The sequence below is a fragment of the Chiloscyllium plagiosum genome, chromosome 29 (genome assembly GCF_004010195.1).
Source record: "Chiloscyllium plagiosum isolate BGI_BamShark_2017 chromosome 29, ASM401019v2, whole genome shotgun sequence".
NCBI classification, from domain to species: Eukaryota; Metazoa; Chordata; class Chondrichthyes; order Orectolobiformes; family Hemiscylliidae; genus Chiloscyllium; species Chiloscyllium plagiosum.
This window is the reverse complement of record NC_057738.1, coordinates 37906392-37932014: the sequence shown is the minus strand read 5'-3', so window position 1 is coordinate 37932014 and position 25623 is coordinate 37906392. Positions and strand designations below refer to the sequence as shown.

The 25623-nt window shown below is 43.5% G+C and overlaps 1 protein-coding gene across 4 annotated transcripts in view; it reads right to left on the bottom strand.

Moving 5' to 3' along the window:
- Positions 1–2610: 2610 nt before the first annotated feature.
- lars2 (leucyl-tRNA synthetase 2, mitochondrial) overlaps positions 2611–25623 on the bottom strand; it is a 155120-nt gene continuing 132107 nt past the window's right edge. For 3 of the 4 annotated variants that reach the window (XM_043719578.1, XM_043719579.1, XM_043719580.1), the window contains exons 20-21: positions 11150–11277; positions 2611–3385 (exon numbers count right to left, since the gene is read on the bottom strand). In XM_043719578.1, coding sequence (XP_043575513.1) covers positions 3206–3385; positions 11150–11277 — 308 coding nt within the window. In that variant the 3' untranslated portion in view covers positions 2611–3205. Of the gene's footprint in view, positions 3386–11149; positions 11278–25623 lie in introns of those variants that run through there. The other variant, XM_043719582.1, reaches the window with a different exon arrangement.

The window sequence follows — 25623 nt, the reverse complement described above, 5'->3', positions numbered from 1 at the left end:
GATGTTGCCAGGGTTGGAGGATCTGAGCTATAGGAAGAGGCTGAATAGGCTGGGGCGGTTTTCTCTGGAGAGTCAGAGGCTGAGGGGTCAGCAATTGCAACATTTAAGCGGTATATGAATAGGAAGGGTTTGGAGGGATATGGGCCGGGTGCTGGCAGGTGGGACTAGATTGGGTTGGGATATCTGGTCGGCATGGACAGGTTGGACTGAAGGGTCTGTTTCCATGCTATACATCTCTATGACTCTAATATGTTCTATTCAACCTAGTCAGAGACGTTTTTACACAACTCGGGAGGTGAGACTTGGAATGTAAGTCTCCTGGCTCAGAGGTACGGACAATACCACAGAACCACAAAACACACCTTTCTTTAATTTCTACCATTGAACAATTAATGATCCAACCTTATTTATATTTGTAACAATTTAAATTCTGGCTAAATTACATTAAAAAGAAAAACGTCCAATTATAGATGGGTATATGAATAGGAAGGGTTTAGAGGGTTAGAGGCTAAATGCTGGCAAATGGGATGAGATTAATTGAGGATATCTGGTTGGACAACTTGGACCAAAGGGTCTGTTTCCATGCTGTACATCTCTCACTCTCTATTTTAAATTGTAAATGAAACCTTGCCCACTTTTTTGCAGGGTCTACATGGGTTTGATAATATCAATGGTGTTGCGACACCCTCCATTATTCCCCTCCCCTACCTTACTCTAATGATTCAATAACAAATCCCAAGCCTTCTAATGTGCCCCTTCTCTTGTCAGGATCAAGGCGACATAAGCAGCAGATGGGCTGATGTGATTGCTTTTAGCTCGTGTCCTCCATAAAACCTCATCCACAGCATGAATGACTGGAGAAAGAGCAAAGATGAAAATACGGTGCAACTTGGAATTGTTCCTTCCAAAAGATGAAACCGGACTTTGGAAATAAAGACAGAATAAGAGAATAACCTTTTTGGCTTTGTTATACCCATCACTGGCTGCACGAGGTGGATTAACACATGCACAATATGAGAGAGAGAGGTGATTATTTAATATCACTGGGCAAGTAGGCAACCCTCTAGCTCCTCTTAGTCCAATCACTCCCTTTTTGGTCATTTGAAGATAAACTAATTAGACTTTTACCATTTTCACTCCAAAGCATCAAAGAGGTTTACTCCCTAACCAGTGAGACCCCTGCAGAATAAATGAAGACCTGTGTCTGACCACGATGATGCTGAGCATGTGCAGTTGGATCATAGTGGCCATATTTAATGCAGGGCTCCATCTCCTGCACCAGGAACAAACATACTGTGTTCATGTAGTATAAAGGGTTACTGTAAATATGTGAAGCAAGTTTACATCATTGGCAAGTGATGTGAGATCACATGATGACCAGGACATTGATCTCTCCAACAGTCTCCTGGTACAGCTGAAGTCTTGACTGGTACATTTGCCATGTTTATGTAAAAGAAAATGTTCACTGATATCATCAGGCTCCTGCAATATTGATCAGCCACTCTCCTGGACCCCTCTGTAACAGAATTCCCAATGTTTCCCTGCCTCATTAACATGTATATGGAATGCTGAAGTGACACAAACATTAAAGGTGCTGATTCCCCACAGTAGGCCATGAGTGTGTTCGAAGTCTCTCATGCAGCCTTGCTCAGTTTTTACGTTGCAGCCTGGCTTACAGACAGCACACTCATTCACAGAAAATTCCACTCTATCCGGACCACATGATCCTCTTAGCATTGCCCTGGGTTCGATCCAATGATGATTTCAGCATTGTGGCAAGTTTACGAAGTGTGTGTGGAGCCAGTTTATTAAAGGAGTGGTGAAGGGACTGCATGTGGGTGGGGGCGATGGAAACAGAAAGGCTCAGAAGTGAATTTTGAAAAAAATCAAAATATAGGCATCTGCAATGGAAATTTCGTAGCCATAATTAATGCACATTGTGAATCACTCCGAGCAAACAAATGGGAGGAAGTACCACAAAGAACAGACAATGTGAAGCACTGAAGTCAACCTGACGAAGAAAACCAATCACCAAACTGTGTTGGACCAGGGGTATCTCATCCAGGATTGATAAGCACAAGCTCTCAACCATGTAAACGTGGTCATTTCACGTTCTGAAGATTGTGTTGCAGGTTGCAAAGAACTGGCATAGAGTCAGTCAAACATGATCATGATCCATTTATCCACTGCACCCAAGGATAGAACAACCTGAGAGATGGAAGCTCAGGGACGTGGTGGTGGTGAGCGAGTGCTGTGCCCATCTCAAACCATTTGCACCTTCTCACTTTACCAATAGAAGAAATCATCGGGGTAGTCTGTCTCTTCAGAATTTGAACAGTTATGGTTGGAGCAATAGATCTTATTCCTTTTTAGCAAACTAAATTTTTGCTTTCCTTCTGAATACACAATTATGACATTTAATTGCATTTTTAGTTAAATTACACCTAACGTTTAGTCACTGAGCTGGGAATTTGCGTTGCAGACGTTTCGTCCCCTGTCTAGGTAACATCGTCAGTGCTTGGGAGCCTCCTGTGAAGCCTTCACAGGAGACTCCCAAGCACTGAGGATGTCACCTAGACAGGGGACGAAATGTCTGCAACACAAATTCCCAGCTCGGCGAACAGAACCACAACGAGCACCCGAGCTACAAATCTTCTCACAAACTTTTAACGTTTAGTCAATCAATGTTTCATTGCTCTATTATCAAAATGCCAGGTCTTTAATCACATTTAGATGAGATTTATTCATTTCCCAAAAAAACTGAAGGCGATCGGAACGTAAAAATAGGTGCAGACCAACAGTTTTCTCAGTAATTCCTTCGGAGGAAGAGGAGGCCAGAACACTTTCGACGACATGGTTCAGTAACTTAGTCCCCATTTCACTGCTGCCAACTCTTCTCCAACCACCCGGCCTTTCCTGACGGCTTGAATGGTTAGTGCCATTGTCAGGAGCATTCCAATCTGAATCAGCAACTCTGCTTCGTCACTCTCAACCTTCAAAGACAGGCAGAAGTTAGGAGTTCAAAGGAGTAACTGTGAGACACAATGTCTGTCTTAATTAGAGGTTCCAGTGCACAGCTTCTGTGTGACATTCATTCCTTAAAATAATGAGGCTGTGGTGTGAATTGTTAGGCTTCACGTCACCATAAGTGCAAGTCCAGGACAGCAGAATCTTTAGAAAACATAAGCAGCTCCATTATTCCTCTTTATTCTTCCACGAGGAAATTGATGAGGGCGGCTCTGGGAGACAGGATGGTTTTCTTGATGACCCGTCCCTGCAGCTGTTTGATGCCCAGTTCACTTTGAAGAATGAGCTCCTGCACTCTCTCAACATTCTGGATGACTCGTTGAGGCAGGTTTACTGAGCCACAAACCTGGTTGTTGATCTGTTGGAGAGAGAAAGAGAGCGCAAAATGAGAAACAGCTGAGCAATTGAATGGGACTGTCTGTTACTGATTGGCTTTATATATCCACCATCTCTAGCCTTATAGAGAGATAACTGAACTCAAGATCTCCAAAAAGTACCGGGATGACACCTGAATGGGTGGGTTCTTGCATAAAGAAAAGTTGGAAAGGCTGGAGATTTTACAAGAGAAAGAGGTCACTTGAGTGACATGTGCAACATGCTGAGAGGTCTTAACAGAATGTGTGTGGAAAGGAAGCTTCCTCTTGAGAGAGGATCAGAACTTGGGGTCACTGCTTCATGGTTAGTCATTTAAGACAGAGATAAGGACAAATTTCTTTCACAGAGGTTTGAAAGCCCTTGGAACTCTCTTTCTCAAAAGGCAATGGTAGAAGAGTCATAGAGCACAGAAACAGACCCTTTGGTCAACTTGTCCTTGCCGAACATAATAGCAAACTAAATTAATCCCACCTGCCTGCTCCTCGCCCATATCCCTCCAAACCTTTCCTATTCATGTACTTATCGAAATGTCATTTAAATGCTATAACGGCATCCACATCCACCACTTCCCCACACGAACCACCCTCTTCAAAAAAAAATTGCCCTCATGTCTTTTTGAATCTCTCTCCTTTCACCTTAAAAATGTGTCCCCTAGCCTTGAAACCCCGTACCCTAGGGAAAAGACACCTACCATTAACCCTATCTATCCTTGAACATTTTTAAAGTGGAGATAGCTAGATATTTGATAAGTGGGAGGGCGTGAGGAAGGTTAACTGGCGAAACGTGGAGTAATCAGATCAGCTTTGCCCATGGACAGACGCAGCAGGTCAGGGCTCCGATTTTGTAAGCTTTGTAAAGATGCCCTTTGGCTTGGCACTCATTCCCACTGCGGTTCTCGAGTCACCAGCAGAGCTCTCGGTTTCCTTGGTCACTGCCCTGATCAACCCAGATCAAGCTGTGGCAATGGCAGCAGGCCAGAAGCTTCATGATGTCATTATTACGACATCAGCAGTTACACAGAAGTTATCGGTTAATCTCAGAGAGTACGAGAGTCAGCTATCATTGCGCAGCTGCACACATCATTACAAACCATGTGCATTTCAAGGCCATTCCACTGAAAACTCAGTTCCCCAGTTCACAAGCAATTGAGAAACAACCACCACTTGCATTTCTATAGCACCTTTGTACAGATTTGGATTACTTGTTACTTTGGTTAGATCTTCAGCATGTGACTCTTACATCAATCATGTTACTCCAGTCATTGATTTGTCACCAGCACCACCTTACTTTTGATGTTTTGTAATTATCTCTCTACCTCAATTAATCAGATTATAGGTCGTCCCTTCGCCTGCTATTCACGTGTTGGCACTTTACTCTCACCATCTGACACTCTTGATCACCTGCAAAGATGTATTATTCAGCCTGTTGATACAACTCACACTATTTATATAATCATTTGATCTCTCCAATTACACACTGTGCGCCTGTGTGCTTCTCTTCTTTTGACGTGATGAAGGAGCGGCGCTCCGAAAGCTAGTGACTTCAAACAGACCTGTTGGACTATAACCTGGTGTCATGTGATTTCTGACTTTGTTCACCCCAGTCCACCACCGGTACCTTCCCATCATGCCTTTAATTGAGTCACAGAATATTACAGCAGAGTGTCAAATGGTGCAACACAGCAGCATTATCAAGAGAACTTGGGTTCTAGGCTACTTCAGGACATGTGGGGTAGAGGGTGGGGATGGGGGTGAGAGGAGCAGGTGATCAAAAGAGCTGTACAAACATTAAGATAAAATAAAGGCTGCTGACGCTGGAAATCTGAAACAGAAACAGAAATTTCTGGAGAAACCCAGCAGGTCTGACAGTGTCTGTGGACAGGAAGCAGAGTTAGTGCTTCAAGATTGGTGGCCCTTCTTCAGAACTGATAGCAGCTGCAAACAAAAAGTGGTATTTATGCTGACTGCAGGGCGGGGGAAGGGAAAACGAAGTGAACGGATAGGCGGAGATGGAGTCCATCTGCGATGCTGCAGACCTGCTGAGCTATTCCAGCAATTTCTGTTTTTGTTCCTGATTTCCAGCATCTGTAGTTCGTTTCATTTTTAAGAGAAGCTAGATAGATGACAGTAGGGACTATGAGAATGGATTGACTGTGAGGAAAGCAGCCCATGTCATGACAGGGCCTGAAGTGTGTGAGGGGGTCAGTTAAGGACATGGAAGGTGGTGTTCAGGCTTTAAATATACTCAGTGTTGTGTCCCAAAGACTGCGGGCTCCCCAAGTAGAAAATGAGATGCTGTTCTTCCAGCCTGTGCTAAGCTTTGCTGGAGCACTGCAACAAGCCTGAGACAGAGATGTTGGCCAGGGAGCAGGGTGAGGTGTTGAAATGGTAGGCGGCTTGTGGGAAGAGGGAGTGGGTGAGTTTGAAGAGGAGGATTCAGGATTTTCAGGATTGAGGCAGCTGAAGACAGCCAGAGAAATGGATGCACATAACAGACTTCACACACCTAGATTCCCCTTCCTTCCCTACACCCCCTAACCACTCCACCCCCCATCCCTCCCCAATATTCCCTTTACCTTCGCTTTTGTTATTTTGATACTGGAAGGCGGTGAAACCTTCACCTGCATAATGAGACGGCTGATGTCTAATATTTCAACTAGCAACCACATCTGGCCTCGCCTCATCCCACACACACTTTTCATTGAAGGAGAGACTACAAGACAGGCTCCCTAGTCTGCTGACGTAAATCCTCTCTAACTCCAGGGCACTGAGTTAACTGCTGCTTTGGCTGTGACCAACTAATTCAGCGTGGGTTGTGGATTAACTTTAGATCTGTCAGGTCTGAACTTGCAATTTCTTATAGAAAAGAACATGGGCAGTGAGTGACAGGGCTGCAATGCAGTCAACAGCATTTGTCATTTCTCAAACATCACATTTGCACAGCTGTAGGACGATGCTATGCACGTTGTATATTCGAGTCATAGAGATGTACAGCACGGAAACAGACCCTTTGGTCCAACTTGTCCATGCCGACCAGATATCCTAACCTAATGTAGTCCCATTAACAAGCACTTGGCCCATGTCCCTCTAACCCCTTCCTATTCATATACTCATCCAGCCAAGGTCAGCTGTGAATTTCACTGTTTGTTAATTTTTCATAGACACACTCTGATGTCCAGAGATACTTGAATGCAAACAGCAAAGGCAGTAACTGTGCAGATACACTGCTGTGTCCAACAGCAGTATAGGTTTCTTTCTCTGACCATGCTGAGATATCTGTATCATCGATAGTCACAGGTGAGGTGCCGGAAGACTGGAGGTTGGCAAACATGGTGCCACTGTTTAAGAAGGGTGGTAAGGACAAGCCAGGGAACTATAGGCCAGTGAGCCTTGGAAAGGCAGGAACTGATTAGAGATAGTCAACATGGCTTTGTGCATGGAAAATCATGTCTAACAAACTTGATTGAGTTTTTTGAAGAAGTAACAAAGAGGACTGATGAGGTCAGAGCGGGTGGACGCGATCTATATGGACTTCAGTAAGGTGTCCAACAAGGTTCCCCATGGGAGACTGATTAGCAAGGTTAGATCTCATGGAATACAGGGAGAACTAGCCATTTGGATACAGAACTGGCTCAAAGGTAGAAGACAGAGGGTGGTGGTGGAGGGTTGTTTTTCAGACTGGAGGCCTGTGACCAGTGGATTGCCACAAAGATCGGTGCTTGTCCACTACTTTTCATCATTTATATAAATGATTTGGCTGTGACCATAAGAGGTATAGCTAGTAAGTTTGCAGATTACACCAAAATTGGAGGTGCAGTGGACAGCAAAGAAGGTTACCTCAGATTACAACGGAATCTTGATCAGATGGGCCAATGGGCTGAGAAGTGGTAAATGGAGATTAATTCAGATAAACGCGAGGTGCTGCATTTTGGGAAAGCAAATCTTAGCAGGACTTACACACTTAATGGTAAGATCCGAGGGAGTGTTGCTGAACAAAGACACCTTGGGGTGCAGGTTCATAGCTCCTTGAAAATAAGAGTCGCAGGTAGATAGGATAGTGAAGGAGGCGTTTGGTATGCTTTCCTTTATTGGTCAGAATATTGAGTACAGGAGTTGCAGCTGTACAGGACATTGGTTAGGCCACTGTTGGAATATTGTGTGCAATTCTGGTCTCCTTCCTATCAGAAGGATGTTGTGAAAGTTGAAAGGGTTCAGAAAAGATTTACAAGGATGTTGCCAGGGTTAGAGGATTTGAGCTACAGGGAGAGGCTGAACAGGCTGGGGCTGTTTTCCCTGGAGCGTTGGAGGCTGAGGGGTGACCTTATAAAGGTTTACAAAATTATGAGGGGCATGGATTGGGTAAATAGGCAAAGTCTTTTCCCTGGGGTTAGGGAGTCCAGAACTAGAGGGCATAGGTTTAGGGTGAGAGGGGAATGATATAAAAGAGACCTAAGAGGCAACTTTCTCACACAGAGGATGGTATATGTATGGAATGAGCTGCCAGAGGAAGTGGTGGAGGCTGGTACAATTGCAACATTTAAAAGGCATTTGGATGATGATATGAATAGGAAGGGTTTGGAGGGATGTGGGTCGTGTGCTGGCAGGTGGGACTAGATTGGGTTGGGATATCTGGTTGGCATGGACAGCAGCTCTTACAGCTACAAATTTTTTTCCCATCCTCCATCTTGGAGTATCCAGAATCCCTGGAGCTGGGTAAGTTGCTGCTAAGAGATTGTGGTTCTGGAAAAGCACAGCAGGTCAGGCAGCTTCCAAGGAGCAGGACAATTGATGGTTATGGCAAAAGCCCTTCATCATTAATGATTCTGCCTGACCTGGTCGGAAGCTGCCTGACCTGCTCTGCTTTTCCAGCACCACACTCTCAACTCTAACCTCTAGCATCTGCAGTCCTCACCTTCGCCAAGTTATTGGTAAGCCTGTGTCAATTAGAAAGAGTAGATCATACAGTTTCTTGAACCTGCTGTCCATTCACTAAGCCCATGGCCGATAAATCGATTAACACCATTTTCTTGCCTGATCTTCAATAATCTTGACTCGTCGATCAAACTCCTTCTAACTCACTCAAGAGTGGGATTCACAAGCGGAAAGTGTGACAGAAAGTCAAGTACCCTTGGCATTTGAGAAGACGGTGACATCATGGAAATGTCACTGGAATGGTCATCCAGAGGCTGTTGGCCTGGGGTCATGGGTTCAAATCCCACCTCAGAAACCACAACCAATGAGAAGGACAAGGACAGCAGAAAGATGGGAACATAATCACTGCCTGTAAGTTCCCCTTCAAGCGACTCACCATCCTGACCATTGTTACTTCAATGCTGCTGAATCAAAATTCTGCAACTCCCTCCTGACCTGCACCCGTGGGTGCAGCTGGACCCTCCAACCTGTATGACTGCATAACACACCATGGCTCTTTGCACACCCATCAGCATGCCAACACAGCTTCGTAAGTCAATGCCATACACGGACCTCACAGCTCTGAAAAGCACTCTTGAAGTGTTGCCTGCACCCCAAGAACAGCGGCAGTTCTAGATGGCAACTCACCATCAACTCAGCTAGGGGAATCCAGAATGGAAAGCTAGTCTCAGCACTGGCACCTCTGAAACTACCGTTAATTGTCTAAGAAAATTGGGCTGACTAATGCCCTTTCGGGAGGAGATCCACACTCCTTCCCTGGGCTGGTCTACATGTGACTCCAGACTCCCAGCAACGTGTTGGTTCTTACCTATCCTCTGAAATAGACCAGGGAGCCAATCAGTTTAAAAGATGATTAGGATTGGGTAATAAATGCTGGACCTGCCAGTGATGCCTGAATCGCGTGAAGAATTTAAAAGAAAACATTAAGGTTGTTCACAAAGCTCACACCCACTTCAGAGATCAGACGTGCTTTAAAACAGTCAATAAGATTCTCAGCTTTCAACAATCTCGAGAACTCCCAGTCGACACAAAGCAGAAATCCTGTGACAGGCTGGAACATGCAGGCGCATCACACACACGCAGCCTACTGGAAGGCACCCTCCAGTTTCAACCCCTTTATAAGCACAGAGTTTTGGGATGAGAGACAGTGATATTCTTTCTTTCAAACAGGAAAATGGTTGGCTTTTCGCCAGAGGGAAGCCACTGCAATGTTCAAGCTGGAATTCCGAGACCTTGTCAAAAAGATGCCAGGACAGTGCTGAAAAGCAGATTTATGAAGATAGCACACAATTGTGCATTTTAAAAGGATCAAAGTTGAATCAAACAAACGCTGCTCACCTGCATAAAGCTAACAATATCTGTTTGATTAGAAACATTGACTGTGTTGACATTACACTACCATAATTCCTTGCATGGTACAATATGTGACAATAGAAACATCTGAGGTGAATTAAACTTGCACAAGGGAAGACATGGACTTCACTGAAGCATGTGGAGGGTTAAACTTTGTAAAAGGAAGCCTTCACTTTGAAATGTATTAAGTATCATTCTAGAATTAGATGGAAGTTTTCTGATGACAAGAGACAACTTGGGGGGTAAATTATCGTGGCTTTTTCATGGTTGTTAGAGAGAGGGTATTTAAGACATAGAATGAAAAGTGCCCAGTTTTCATACACAGTGATTAATATTAATCACTCCTGGTTCAACATTACCCACTGAGTTGACAATGTTACACAATGGAAGGTTGAAATTACAAGCAACTGAGTGGAGATGAAACAAGACTTGGTGTCACCCTGATGAAGGACGAAACATCAACTCTCTTGCTCCTCGGATGCTGCCTGACCTGCTGTGCTTATCCAGCACCACACTCCTCGACTCTGATCTCCAGCGTCTGCAGTCCTCACTTTCTCCTTACTGTCACCCTGGATGTTTGAGGCCTTTGATGGGCGGCACGGTGGCACAGTGGTTAGCACTGCTGCCTCACAGCGCCAGAGACCCGGGTTCATTTCCCGCCTCAGGCGACTGACTGTGTGGAGTTTGCACATTCTCCCCGTGTCTGCGTGGGTTTCCTCCGGGTGCTCCGGTTTCCTCCCACAGTCCAAAGATGTGCAGGTCAGGTGAATTGGCCCTGCTAAATTGCCCGTAGTGTTAGGTAAGGGGTAAATGTAGGGGTATGGGTGGGTTGTGCTTCGGCGGGTCGGTGTGGATTTGTTGGGCCAAAGGGCCTGTTTCCACACTGTAATGTAATGTAAAAAATGTAATGTAAAAAAATGTAATGTAATCTTTCTCTCCAATCCTGGATTTGGGGAATAACAATCCGCTCAAACACACACACACACCCACACACAAGCTGCCCCCTAACATTGCTTGACCCAGATAGTGCAACATGGTCATGATTCCACTCTTGAATGACTACTGTGCTAGTCATGCACAGGAATTTCATTTTAAATTCATTCGCAGGACCTGGGAATCACCAGGTGAAGTCAGCATTTGTCAGTCATTCCCAATACCTGAGTGGCTTGTTACATCTTTGGTTTCAGAGGACAGTTGAGAATTAGCCCTTCCATTGTGTATCTAAACACATACTGAGCATGGATCAGGCATCTAGTAATGTGGAAGCCAGCATCAGCTACCTTGGAGACACCGAAAGGAGGATTTCTGGGAACAATGCATAAGCCAGGCATTATGAGAATAATGCAGAATAGAGAAAGATGAAGCAAGTGTAACAGAACGAGTGCCATGGAAAACCAGGGGTATATTTAAGATTCATCTCCATCAGCCATGGTGCAACTTCTACTCCTCACTTAGGATCTTACCCTGACAACCATCGTCACGGTGTCTGGCTGCTGCAGATAGACTGGGTCCACCTTTGGCCACTGTTGAAACAGCACATCAGTGTCCCACCGATAGTGACTGGTCAGCTTGTTCTGGACACTGGAAAGACCTGCAACAGACAGGAATACTTGCATTTATATCTCAGTAGAAAGTTTAAAGTGGAATTTCCTGAAAGACTTTCAGCTAGTGGTACCTTGGAGGAAGTCACAAGGGAGGAGTGCTTCAGACCCTCTTGTACACATTGCAAAGCAAATACCCCTGTGCCCGATTAGAAACTAGAGGCTATCGTTGTGAGTGCAAGACTGGACTTTCACGTGACAAGACCAGGGGATTTCATGGACTAGCTCTCCCTCACATAACTAAACAAAAAGAAAAACCTGTCACATTATACTCCAAATAGCCTGGCTTTAATAACGTCATTGCTCTAGAGAACAAAATTTGCATAAATTACTCTATGCCATAAACCAAGTCAATCAAGACTTGTCAATGCAATAATATATTAACTAACTCCAACAACTGGTCTATCATTTTCAGAAGTTACACGTAAGAAGGGGCAGTGCTCAGAAAGCTTGTGATTTCAGAACTATAAACTGGTTCATGTGACTTCTGACTTTGTCCATCACAGACCAACATTGGTACCTCCACCTCATGTTCCATCATTGCTGGTATTCAAGCAAATAAAGCTTGAATATGACTTCAAGGACCAAATACAACAGGCACCTGCATCCCAAGCAGATGTTTGGGGACAGATGGGATTATCTGGTCACAGGCTGGGAAGCTGGGTATATTTTTTTTACAATCAAATGGATTCCCAAAATTCCCACATTCCCAAAATCGTTTTTATTTAGTCTCTTATGTAGTCTGTCACCATGGTCTAAAACAATGAGGCAATGTTAAACAACCATGGGATAGACAATCTTATGCAGGAACTAGAAGTGACTGAAGGGAGGCTGGGAGTGAAGGTTGTTGGTATCAAGTCAGCTTGGAGCTGGGATCCTTCTTTTTTAGGCCTCTTGCATTGAAATAAATGCTGCTTAATTTGCCAGTCCTATCTTGTTCTCTGCTTTGTCCTGCCTGCCCTGACTGTTTGACTTACTTTTCTCAACTGTACCAGTCTCAGATTGATCTCCCACCCAGCCACCCCCACTATACCAATTTAAATCCTCCTGAGCAGATCTAGCAAATCTCCCTGCCAGTTTATTAGTCCCCTTCCAATTCAGATGTAATCCATCCTTCTTGTACAGGTCACTTCCAGCCCAGAAGAGATGCCAATGATCCATAAATGTGAATCCTTCTCCCATACACCAGCTCCTCAGCCATGCATTCGTCTGCTCTATCCTCCTATTACTACCCTCACTAGCTCATAGCATCGGGAGTAATCCAGATATTACTACTCTCGAGGACTCTTTTTTAAATTCCTGCTTAACTTTCTATTTTTCCCTACAAAATCTCATCCTTTTCCCTCCCAATGTCGTTGTTTCCAATGTGTACAATAACATCCTGCTGGGCCCTCTCCTCCTTGGGAACATTCTGCACCCTCTCTGAGACATCCTTGATCCTGGCACCAGGGAAGCAACACACCATTCTGATTTTTCACAGCTGGCCAGAGAAACATCTGTCTGTGCCTCGGACTAGAGAGTCCCCTCACATAATCTCTCTCTCTCGAAACCTGTTGCAGCCCTCAGCGGTGGTTGATGGGGTGGGGCATTTGGGTTGGGGGTGAGTGGTGAGGTGGGGTTTAGGTTGGAGTGGGGGTGGGGTAGGAGGGTGGCTGATGGGGTGGGGTTTGGGTTGGGGTGGCGGTGGGAATGGTTGCAGAGGCGACAGACAGAGCTCCGAGCCTCACCCTGCAGATACCAGAAGAGTTGAGGGAATAGTTTTTCAAACTGCTGTTTAATACCTTGACACAAATGTAAGGGCAGAGTCGCTGTAGCACTTCAGCCCCCAGTACTGCAGGAAGGAACTATCCTGTTTCTTAGCCTGGTCGACGTTAGACAATTTCCAAATCTACTCCAAAGGTTAAACTTGAACTTCATTGTTTAATGTGACAGAACTAGTGACATACTGAAGTGATGGCAGGCACAGATAAACACCGACTAAACCAAGGGTCATGTTTACATTTCTGTGGAAAACAGGAACAGGAATCTGTCAGGCAGACTCAGCCAAGTTTCGGAGGTGCGGCCAGGAGTTGCATAAAGGGAAGACTGCTCCATCGACTTAAGTACAAATGTCTAACCACTGCCCAGAGCCCTGCTTAAATTGGAAAAGGTCAGAAATGGAGAAGTGCCAGCCTACAGCAGGAAAGCCATGTTCATTCGAACTGTTATGCAATGTTGAGCAGTCACTTACTGCAATAGTATCGATGTAACAAGAAACTTGCAAAAGTGGCAGATTTGCATTTTGAAAACGCGTTGAGAGATGCAGGCAAGGGAATTAATTTAGTTCTTGCCAGTAGGTGAATGCCTTGGTGGAGGTTTATGGTACGGTGAATCTGAATGGAACAGGTGGAGCTGGCCTCGCCTGTCCCATTAGTGAGCCATTCAGATTTTCATTCTGATGCAGCTGGCTTTACTGTTTGGATAGCTGTAGGTTTCCTTGAAAAAAACACCCTGTTGCTTTGATGACTTTTCAATATTTCTGCTTTGTGGTGGCAGAAATTCCCAGAAGTTGCAAAGTGGGATAGTGAGGCAAATTTATCTTTCAACTCTCTCCAGAGGAACAAAAGGGAATCTCAAAGAAAGTCTATAAAATTGTAACAGGAATAGACAGGGCATAAACAGGAAGCATGCTCCCGAAAACTGGGGAATCCAGAACCAGGGTCCACAGTCTAAGGATGTGAGGTATACCATTTAGGAGCGAGCTGGGGAGAAATGTCTTCATCCAGAAAGTGGTGAACCTCTGGGATTCTCTGCCACAGAAAGCAGTTGAGTCCAAAACATTGAATGCTTTCAACAAGAAGTTAGGTACAGTTCTTAGGGTTAAAGGGATCAAAGGGTGTGGGGAGAAACCAGGAACAGGTTATTGAGTTGGATGATGGCCATGATCGCACTGACTGATGGAACAGGATCAAAGGGTCGAATGGCCTACCCCTACTCCTAACTCCTAACAGTATCTTGTTTTCCAAGATATGAATGTTACTGGCCAGGCCAATATTTATCACACATCCCTGATTGCTCATGAGAAGTTAGTTCTGAGTCATCTCCCTGAATCAATGTTGTCTGTGTGTCCAGACACATACCAAAATGATACTGTTCCTGGGGACAGTTCAAGTCAACAACGCACTGCCATGGGTCTGGAGTTACGTATGGCCAGACTGCCTTCCCTGAAGGTCAATGATGAACCAGATGCATCTTTACAACAATCCAGTAGCTTCACAGTCATTAAGGGAGAGATGTAAATTTATTCCAGATTAATTCAAGTTCTATCGCGTTGCGACAGTGGAATTTGAATTCAGGTATTAATACAGGGGTCTCCGTTTTGAAGAGTCATAGAGGACTCAAAATGTTAACTGATTCTCTCTCCACAGATGCCGCCAAATTCGCTTAGTTTCTCCAGGTTTTTTTAAAGTGTTCATTCCGATTAACAGTCCAATAACATTACGAGATTGTCCGATGCAAGAAACAACTGGGTGCAGAGTTAAGTAAAATGAACTTGAAAGGGCAGGCTTGTTAGAAGAAATAGGCTTGCTTCAGTCCTAATCATTAAGCCCTGAGAGCCAAAGTTATTCTCATCTCTTACTATGTTGCTCAAGCACAGATCATTTCTAAGCTTTATATTCTCCTCCAGATGTAATCAGCAAAACACAACAGTACAGTGCAAATGTACAGGGACTGAACCACGGCAGAAGGCACAAAAGACTAAGATTTATTACGAACAGGCTCTGTTGAGCAACTTCCACATGATCTACAAATAGAAATACAAATATAAAACAGCAAATGCTCAGAATTCGGTGCTGCATAAGATAGCGATTTCTGTAGGACAGGACAGTTTCAGTTCCTCAGATATGTACATATACACACACACACACACACACACACACACACACACACACACACACAACTTGAAGCAGATCAGGTACTTCATAACGCAAGGTGGAAAGTTGAATGAATGAGTTGCTCCTGATTCAGAGCGGAGTATAATGAGAGTGGAGATTGGGAACTCAGGCAGAAGGGTCTACCTGATTTTTAAAAATCTGATAACCCAAAATGTAACAGTGGAGATAAATTCCATACTCAGCATCCCATTCCCATGCATTCCATTAATATGCAAAGTACCTTACATTTGTTAGTTTCTCATGGGAGCACTGGCAAAGCCAGCATTTATTGCCCATTCCTAAATACCTTCGGACTGAATGGCTTGCTAGAACCATTGCAAAGGGCAGTTAAGAGTCAACCACATTACTATGGGCCTGAAGTGACATGTGACTAATACATTTCACAAGAAAAGCTGCAGTGGTACAGCAAAGGTATCACAAGAGAACCTGGCAAGAACAAACACTGATTCAAAGATGAAGAGAATTTTCGCAGCCACCAGAAACCTCCAAGTGGTTTGCAGCTGATACCATTAGCCACTGCTGCAATATAGGAAATGCAGCAGCCAATTTACACACAGCAAGCTCCCGCAGTGTGACAATGATCAATTTTGTTTTGGGATGCCAACTGAGGGATAAATGTTGGCCAGGAGACCAGGGACAACTTCCCTGGATCTCCATGAAAAACCCCCCGGGAATATTTTACATTTGCCCAGGGGGATTTGCACCATTACTTAAAAGTCCCCTCCATGAGATGGCCCCTACAAGAGTGCAGCACACCCTCCGTACTGCACTGGACTGCCAGCCTTGATTTTTCTGCTCAGATTATTGAGTGGGATTTGAACCCAGAACCTTCTGACTCAGAAGCAAGGGTGCAAACAGAGATGAAAATGAAGACCTTCAGAAGGGAAACTCTGTTTGCTAACATCTCGAAAAGTAGATGGTAAGAGAGAAAGCACCATAGTTAAAAAGTTGCCATTTGTAAAGTAAATGTGCAGTTGTTGTGTCATTAGTGGAGTGCTACTCCTTGAAATTAGCTTTGAGAATATGCAATAACAGAATAGTCTGCTTGCAAAAAATCAGTCATGTAACTTTCAATCTTCTAGTTGTGGTTTCAAGAAAGTGACCAGTGTGGGTGGTTGGAAACATGCAATCGATGAAACTCATTTCTTCAGAACAAAGGAAGAAGGGAAATGGCACAGAACATTAATTGAGAGAAACAGGATGACTTGTAGTAATTCACACTTCACCCTGATCAGTAAGCAAAGGGAATACTTCAAAACTTAAGTCCACATTTAGTCGTTCACCAAACCTGCTGTGGAAAAATTGCATGACAAAACAGATATAATATTTTTTTTATCAGCCCAGGTACTGCTTGTGTGCATTTGGCACATTTTATTTTGAATATTGTTGGAGCTATGTGCATCCAGAGAAGAGGGTAGTATTCCATCACACTCCTGACTTGTGCCCTGTGGACGGTGGATAGGCTTTGGGGAGTCAGCAGGTGAGTTACTCACTGCTGAATGCCCAGCCTCTAACCTGCTCTTGTTGCCACTGTATTTTTATAGCTAGTCCAGTTCAGTTTCTGAACTTCCATCATCAGGACACATGGCTGGGGAATTTCCTTAGATATATGAAATAGCTTTTTTTGTATGTTTTAAATTATAAATTTATTATAAATTTAATGTTCATGCTCTGGCCATTAACTGGAAAAAATGACTAAGAGCAGCATGAAGAAATGCCTTTAATAATTTAACTTCCTTGGCAGCAATTGGTTTCAGATCCCTAGGTCTGAATTATTGAATATTTTTAGTGTCATTGGGGAATAATTTGACACACATTTTTACCTGCGTTTAAAAAAGGGAATAGCTTTCAGGAGCTGTTTCAGCCAATCAGCCTTGGTTAGCTCAGCTGGCTGGATGGCTGGTTTGTGATGCAGAGTGACACCAACAATGTGGGTTCATTTCCCAGCACTGGCTGTGGTCACCACGAAGGACTCTCCTTCTCAAACTCTCCCCTCAGCTGAGGCATGGGGTAAACCACCACCAGTCATCTCCAATAAGAGAACAGCTCTATGATCCTCTAGAACAATGACAACTTCACCCAGCCATCCAGTGATATTCTCAATACATTTGCCATTATACCAGCACTCTTCCGGCAATGCAGTGAAGCGTTAATTGTTTCTTTTTAAGATTTTTTAATTTGTTGATTATTTTTGTGCTCAAGTCTCTGGAACAAGTCTTGAACTTACAATCTCCTGATTTGAAGGAATGATCTTTAGTTCATACAATAGAGCAGGGGATCCCAAACCGTGCGTCATGACCTGACTCGAGATTTTGTTGGGGAGTGGGGGGGGTCACAATTTCTGAGGCAGCCACTATGGCTCTTTAAGACTTGGATAAGTTTTGCCTGCTTCAAAGCCCCTTGAAAAGTTTGTTTTTCTCCTCTCCCACCCCCACTCAGCATTTCCTGAGCACAGATCGCTGTCACAAGCAGCACCTGTAGGAAATGTGGTTCTTCATTTCTTAAACCACAGTAAACCCTGCAGTTATAAACTCCCTCCATTTCACACTGATTCCCTCCTATCCCCTACCTCTTCCACTCAATAATTCTCAGCGTGCTCCCCCTGCTCCCTGGACTTTTACTCTGGGGTCACAAGTTGTTCATACAGGGTCATTTCAGGAAACAGCAGGGCAGGCACTGCCTTAATATGACAGAGAACAAGAACATGAAGACGCACCAGCCCAGCACCTTCCTGACTTTGGTTAGAGCAAGTTGTGCCAAGTTCAATCAATACTGGAACAGGGCTACAGCAAGGCAAATGGAAGAAAAAAAAATCACACATCAGGGATTCCTGCTATTGTTTCATATGCACATCCAGGAAGATGCCTGCACATCTGGAGAAGTGATTGATTGTGGTCGAACAACTCTACAGCATTGTAGCTCGCACACATGGAGCTCAAGATATTAGAGATCCTTTGCAAACATGTCAGCGTGTGCTGGGTCCACAAATCATTACAGCACAGAGAGAGGCCATTGAGCTCATGCAGTCTCTCTCTGTCCAGCAATCAAATCAGCTTCATTCCACTGCTCTATCCCCACAGCCGGACAAATTCAATTCCCCAACTCCCTGTAACATTTCCTTGCAAAATCATTGATCATCTCCACTCCCACCACCCCTACTGTGAGCTCCAGATTACTACTATTCTGAGAATCATATTAGTGCTGATAGAGGGCATCATGTCTCTAAACAAGCATTACAACTTGACTAAATTCCCCTGCCTTTCCTCTGTAACCCTGGAAACAACCACCAAATGTCACCCTGAATGACTTGATTGAACTTGACTCTGCCCCACTTCACGTAGTGCTGTCCAGACCCCAATTAGTCGTTGCGTGAATAGTGTTTTCTTTCGAAATCAACTTTGCTTCTTTTACAAATGTAACTGTTGTAAATGTAATAACGGTTGAATATTGACAGCTGCATTTTCATGCTCTTTTATATTGTTTTAAATTGCAACTTTAAATCTGTGCCCTCTTGTTCTCAATCAATCATTTTAACAGTGAGAACACTGACTGCAGATAAATTTCTTCCCCACATCCAACTTGCACCTCTTCTCCAAACCGGAAACCTGCTTTACCGAGCTCTTGCTCCATCAGTAAGTGGGAATGGCTATTCTTTGGCTCCATCATCAAATTCTGCCAGTCTTCCATAAGATTGCTAAAATTTGAGACAGAGACAGAGAGACCGAGAGAGAGAGACTAAGAGAGAAAGAGACAGAGAGACAGAGACACACACAAAGATCAATAAATGTTGAGAGAGAGAGAAAGAAAGAGATTGAGAGATAGAAAGAGAGACGAGAGAACTGAGACAGTATATTCCTGTTCGGGTGAAAGGAAAGGCTGGTAGGTGTAGGGAATGTTGGATGACAAAATAAATTGACGGTTTGGTTAAGAAAAAAAGAAGGAAGCATATGTCAGCTATGGACAGGAGAGAGCAAGTGAATCCTTAAAAAGATTATAAAGGCAGTAAATGTACACTTAAGAGGGAAATCAGGATGGCAAAAAGGGGCCATGAAATAGCTTTGGCAAATAGGGTTAAGGAGAATCCAAAGGGTTTTTATAAATACATTAAGGACAAAAGGGTAACTGGGCAGAGAATAGGGCACCTCAAAGATCAGCAAGGCAGCCTTTGTGTGGAGCCACAAGAGATGGGGGAAGATACTAAACGAGTATTTTGCATCAGTATTTACTGTGGAGAAGGACATGGAAGATGTAGAAAGTGGAGAAATAGACAGTGACATCTTGAGAAATGTCCATATTACAGAGATGGTGGTTCTGGATGTCTTGAAACGCATAAAAGTGGATAAATCCCCAGGATCTGATCAGGTATTTGCTAAAACTCTGTGGGAAGCTAGGGAAGTGATTGCTGGACCTCTTACTGAGATATTTGTATCATTGATAGTCACAGGTGGTAAGGACAAGCCAGGGAACTATAGACCAGTGAACCTGATGTCGGTGGTGGACAAGCTGTTGGAGGGAATCCTGAGGGACAGGATGTACATTTATTTGGAAAGGCAAGGACTGATTAGGGATAGTCAGCATGGCTTTGTGCATGGGAAATCATGTGTCACAAACATGACTGAGTTTTCTGAAGTAACAAAGAGGATTGATGAGGGCAGAGCGGTGGACGTAATCTATATGGACTTCAGTAAGGCATTTGACAAGGTTTCCCATGGGAGACTGATTAGCAAGGTTAGATCTCATGGAATACAGGGAGAACTAGCCATTTGGATACAGTACTGGCTCAAAGGTAGAAGACAGAGGATGGTGGTAGAGAGTTTCTTTTCAGACTGGAGGCCTGTGACCAGTGGAGTGCCACAAGGATTGGTGCTGGGATCATTACTTTTCATCATTTATACAAATGATTTGGGTATGAACATAGAAGATATAGTTAGTAAGTTGGCAGATGACACCAAAATTGGAGGTGTGGTGGACAGTGAAGAAGGTTACCTCAGAGTACAATCAGATGGGTCAATGGGCTGAGGAGTGGCAGATGAAGTTTAATTCAGATAAATGCGAGGTGCTGCATTTTGGGAAAGCAAATCGTAGCAGGACTTATACGTTAATGGTAATATCCTGGGAAGTATTGCTGAACAAACCGACCTTGGAGTGAAGGTTCATAGCTCCTTGAAAGTGGAGTCGCAGGTAGATAGGATAGTGAAGGCAGCGTTTGGTAGGCTTTCCTTTATTGGTCAGAGTATTGAGTACAGGAGTTGGGAGGTCATGTTGCAGCTGTACAGGATATTGGTTAGGCCACTGTTGGAATATTTTGTGCAATTCTGGTCAGAAGGATGTTGTGAAACTTGAAAGGGTTCAGGAAAGATTTACAAGGATGTTGCCAGGGTTGGAGGATTTGAGCTATGGGGAGAGGCTGAATGGACTGGGGCTGTTTTCCCTGGAGCATCGGAAGCGGAGGGGTGACCTAATAGAGGTTTATAAAATCATGAGGGTGAATAGTCAAAGTCTTTTGCCTGGAGTGGGGGAGTCCAGAACAAGAGAGCATAGGTTTAGGGTGAGCAGGGAAAGTTTTAAGAAGATGTGGGTGTACTGTACCTTTAAGAGAGTTAAAAGCAACAGAACTACCTGACAGCACCAAGTGTTCTGAAAAAAGATATACTATAACATAACCTTTTGGTCCAGCAGTTAGTGTAGCTGGTTGCTTAGAGACAAAAACAGATTTGAATTAGGCCAATCAGTTTAAATTATACCCCAAAACAATTCCAAACTCCAATCCAGTTTGAATTTAGTGTATTGACAATCTTAAAAGCCAATGACACAAACCGATGCTTTGTGGATAGAAGACTGTGGAAAATTGAACAGGTGGGAGGAGAACTGGCAAGCCAGCATGTGCAGACTGCCCAAAAAATAGCTCTCTAAAAGGTACCTTTATCGATCAGTAACCTGTGAAGCAGAGTCTCCGAGAAGAAGAAAGGAAGACACAGGAATACAGAAAAGAACCGAAAGTTGCCTTGTTTTGAGATATGAAGTTTTGTTTTGTAAATCTTAAATTGGGGGTTTTATGGGACTAGCATTGTAGAAGGGAAAGATAAAAGATAGGTTAGAGGAAAGAGTTGTAAATAGCTATTAGGAAATTATTGTCTGTTGTACTTTAAGAAATCAAGTTGGTAATTTTTACTTTAAATAGTTCTGGGCCTCTTGAATTTTCACAGATTACTGCATGGGATAAGTATTTTCTGTGTTGCTGGTTTAAATTAAGCAGGAGGGTTTACCCTGTGTTGTAACAGTTTTAGGGGCTCATCCGGGATTTGAACTGTTTAGACAGATTTCAATAGATATGGGGGTATGAAAATTCCCAGCAGATTTAACACTTGCAGATTAGTGTCCTAGATCTTTAAATAAAACGTAGATGGGGCAATTCGTTTAATTTAACCAACCACAAGTCACCAAAATTAAAAGTGAGAGAAATGGCTCTTAAAAATTGCTGGAGGTTCTAGGATTTGAAGATGATTCTCAAATTTGCCAAAAAAGTTTAGAAGAAAAGAAAAAGGCCATGCTTTTAAAATTAGCAAATCAGTTAGATTTGGGTTTAACCAAGGACGAAAGTAAAGCTGAAATTGTAAGGGAATTACTCAAACACTTAGGTGTGTCAGAGAAACAGACAAGTGCAGTAGAGGTGGAAAAACTCAAATTACAATTGAGGAAAATGGAGTTAGAAGATAAACAAAGAGAGAGAGAGGGGAAAGAGAAAGAGAAAAAGAGAGAAAAAGAGAGAAGGTTCTCAGCTGTGCAAAGAGAGAATTTGAACCTGAGAAGTTGTGATTTAGTCAGCAAAGTCAAGTTAACAGGATAGAGATTAAAAGAAAAGGTAGTGATGTATATATACATACGTCAAAACTCTGCCTTCTTTATTTCATTTGAAAACTTGGCTGGGCAGATGGAGTGGTCTGAGGATTTATGGGTAATGCTAGTACAGACTAAACTGGTAGGCAGAGCGAGCAAGGTATTTGCCGCACAATTAGATGAGGTGTCAAGAGATTAGGAAACGGTTAAACAGGCTATTTTAAGTGCTTATGAATTGGTAACAGAAGCATATAGTCAGCGGTTCAGAAACACAAAGAAGGAACCAGGTCAGACTTATGTTGAGTTTGAAAGAATTAAACATTGTCATTTTGATTGATGAGTGCATGCTTTGAAAATAGATAAGACCTTTGAGGCTCTAAGAGAGATTATTCTGCTGGAGGAGTTTAAAAACTCACTTCCAGAGATGGTAGGAATTCACGTGGAGGAACAGAAAGTTCAAGAATTAGCAGATAAGTACATGTTGGTGCACAAGACAAGCTTCCCTCCAGAATTTCCTCCTGTGAGGGATAGAAGTTGGGAGAAAGGGAGACCCTACATGACTAAACCAAGAGTAGAGAGCACTGGGAAGGATTTACCGAGATGGTAGGAATTCACGTGGAGGAACAGAAAGTTCAAGAATTAGCAGATAAGTACATGTTGGTGCATGTGACAAGCTTCCGGCCAGAATTCCCTCCTGTGAGGGATAGAAGTTGGGAAAAAGGGAGACCCTACACGACTAAACCAAGAGTAGAGAGCACTGGGAAGGATTTACCACAGGATTATAATAGAAGCCCAAGAGGGTGGAAAGGAGGTGAAAGGTTTCAGGTGTTTCTACTGTCGTAAAGTAGGGCACATAAAGACACAGTGCTGGCCGTTAAAGAAAGGCACTGTGGGAAAAGTTGTGGTAAAAGAAGCTAAGCCAGTGGTATTAGTGAAGGTAGCAAAGGAGACCCCAAGACGACCTGAGAAGCTGCAGGCAAGTGCACAGCCTAGGCAGGGGCTGGGTATGGAGTTAGTACCTGATCTCTACAAAAAATCTGCCTCTATGGGTAAAGTTTACTCAGAAAGAATAGGGGGAGAGGGACAAGAAGTTATAATTTTGAGAGATACAGGGTCTAACCAGTCCCTGAGAGTAAGGGATGAGCGAATATGGACTCTTTCTGATCTGTTACCCGAGAGTGGGGTAATTTGTAGGATAGATGGACAGAAATCTAATGTTCCCCAATGTAAGATCAGGTTGGAGTGCCAAGACTGAAGAAGCTACAGTGGGAGTGATTGACAGAGTGTCAGTTCCAGGAATTCAGTTTGTTCTTGGGAATGATTTGGCAGGATCCAAGGTGGGAGTGACACCACTTATTGTGGAGAAGCCCAAGGAAGACCAAGAAACTGAGGAGTTAAAACAGAAATATCCTGGTATTTTCCCAGACTGTGTGGTAACCAGATCCACTATCATAAGTCACAGCACGAAGCAAAAAGAGAAAGATGAAGGAGTTGAGGGTTGGTTAGTAGATACCCTGTTTGATGTAATGGTGCAGAAAAACCTGAACAGGCAGAGGGTCAGACAGACGTGTCTAGTCCTGAAAGGCTATGGGACTTGCAACAAGATAAGACAATAAAAGATATATATGTGAATGCGTACTCTGAAAAGGAGGCAGAGAATAATCCGGAGGGTTATTATCTGAAAGATAGAATCCTAAGATGGAAATGGAGACCATGGCAGGTTAGTGCAGAGGACAAATGGGCCGAAGTGCACCAGATTGTGTTGCTGGTTGTATACAGACCGGTGGTGTTATGGGTAGCACATGAACTACCTGGAGGAGGGCATTTAGGGGTACGAAAGACTCAGACTAAGGTACAAAAAACATTTTTATTGGCCTGGAATACACAAGGATGTGGTTAACTTTTGCCGTATGTGTCATACATGCCAAATGGTAGCTAAGCCACAGGCGGTAATAAAACCAGCACCATCATTGCCATATTTGAAGAACCTTTCATGCGGGTTATAATTCATTGTGTGGGTCCCCATACTTGTTAACCATAATGGATGTGTGTACCAGATTTCCGGAGGCAATTCCATTACGGAATGTCAAGGCAAAAAAAGGTGGTAGAGGAGTTAGTAGCTTTCTTCACGCGGTATGGACTACCCAGAAAGATTCAGTCGGACCAAGGGTCAAATTTTACTGCTCGGCTGTTTCAGGAGGTTATGGATAGCTTAGGTATACAGCCCTTTAAATCTAGCTTGTATCATCCTGAATCCCAGGGAGCTTCAGAAAGATGGCATCAGACCTCGAAGACCATGTTGAGAGCATACTGTCAGGATTACCTGAATGATTGGGATAAAGGTATCCCATTCGTACTGTTTGCCATTAAAGATGCCCCAAACAAACTGACTCAGTTCACTCCTTTTGAGTTAATATTCGGTCATGAAGTGCGAGGCCCTTTGAAATGAATTAACGAAAAACTGACAGGACCAAAGTCGGAGATCTCACACTTAGATTATGTATCAGAGGCGAGGGAGAGACCAAATAGAATAGGTGAGTTAGCTAAACAACATCTGAAGAAGGCACAGTGTAGAATGAAGCAGGTGGCAGATAAAAGCTCTGAGATTCGGACGTTTTCCCAAGGGGATGACGTGTTAGTACTGTTACCAGTGATAGGAGATCCCTTCAAAGCTAGGTTTAGTGGTCCCTATCAAACTGATAAAAAGTTGAGTCAGGTGAACTATTTAGTAAAGATGCCAGATAGAAAAAAAAGGTACTGGGTATGGTGTGTGAACATGTTGAAACCATATTATACTGGAGAGAAAGAACTGGAGAAACAAGTGTTAGTTACTGCCCTGCAGAGTGAGAAGTCAAATCCAGATGATGTGGATTTTGATGTGCCTCAAAATAGATTAAAAAATGAAGTCCTTAAGGGGTGGGATAGGTTAGTAAGCTATCTGTCTCAGGAGCATAGAACGCAGTTGAAAGATTTGTTACTGCAGTATAAGGACACATGTAAGAATCAGATGGGGAGGACTAATGCTATTGAACATGAAGTAGACGTATGGAATATTGCTCCAATAAAACAACACCCCTATCAGCTTAATCCTTTCAAAGCCAGACAGGTCCAGGTGGAGGTAGAGGCTATGCTCAATGAGGATATCATTGAACCAAGCCAGAGCGAGTGGAGTTCACCAATCATCTTAGTTCCCAAACCGGACGGGACTCAACGATTCTGCGTGGATTATCAGAATGTCATTGCCATTACAAAATCAGACTCATATTCAATTCATAGAATGCAAGACTGCATCGAGAAAGTTGTAGAAGCCAGTTACATCACCAAGTTGGACTTAATGTGTGGTCACTGGCTGATACCTTTATCAGAGACGGCAAAAGAAATTTCTGCGTTAGTAACCCCAAATGGGCTGTATCAGTTTAAAGTGATGCCCTTCAGAATGAAGAACACACCCGCCACATTCCAAAGACTCAGGAACAGAGTTGTGGCTGGGATAACAAACTGTGCAGTCTATTTGGATGATATAATGATCTTTAGTAAGTCCTGGAAAGATCACATGGTACAGTT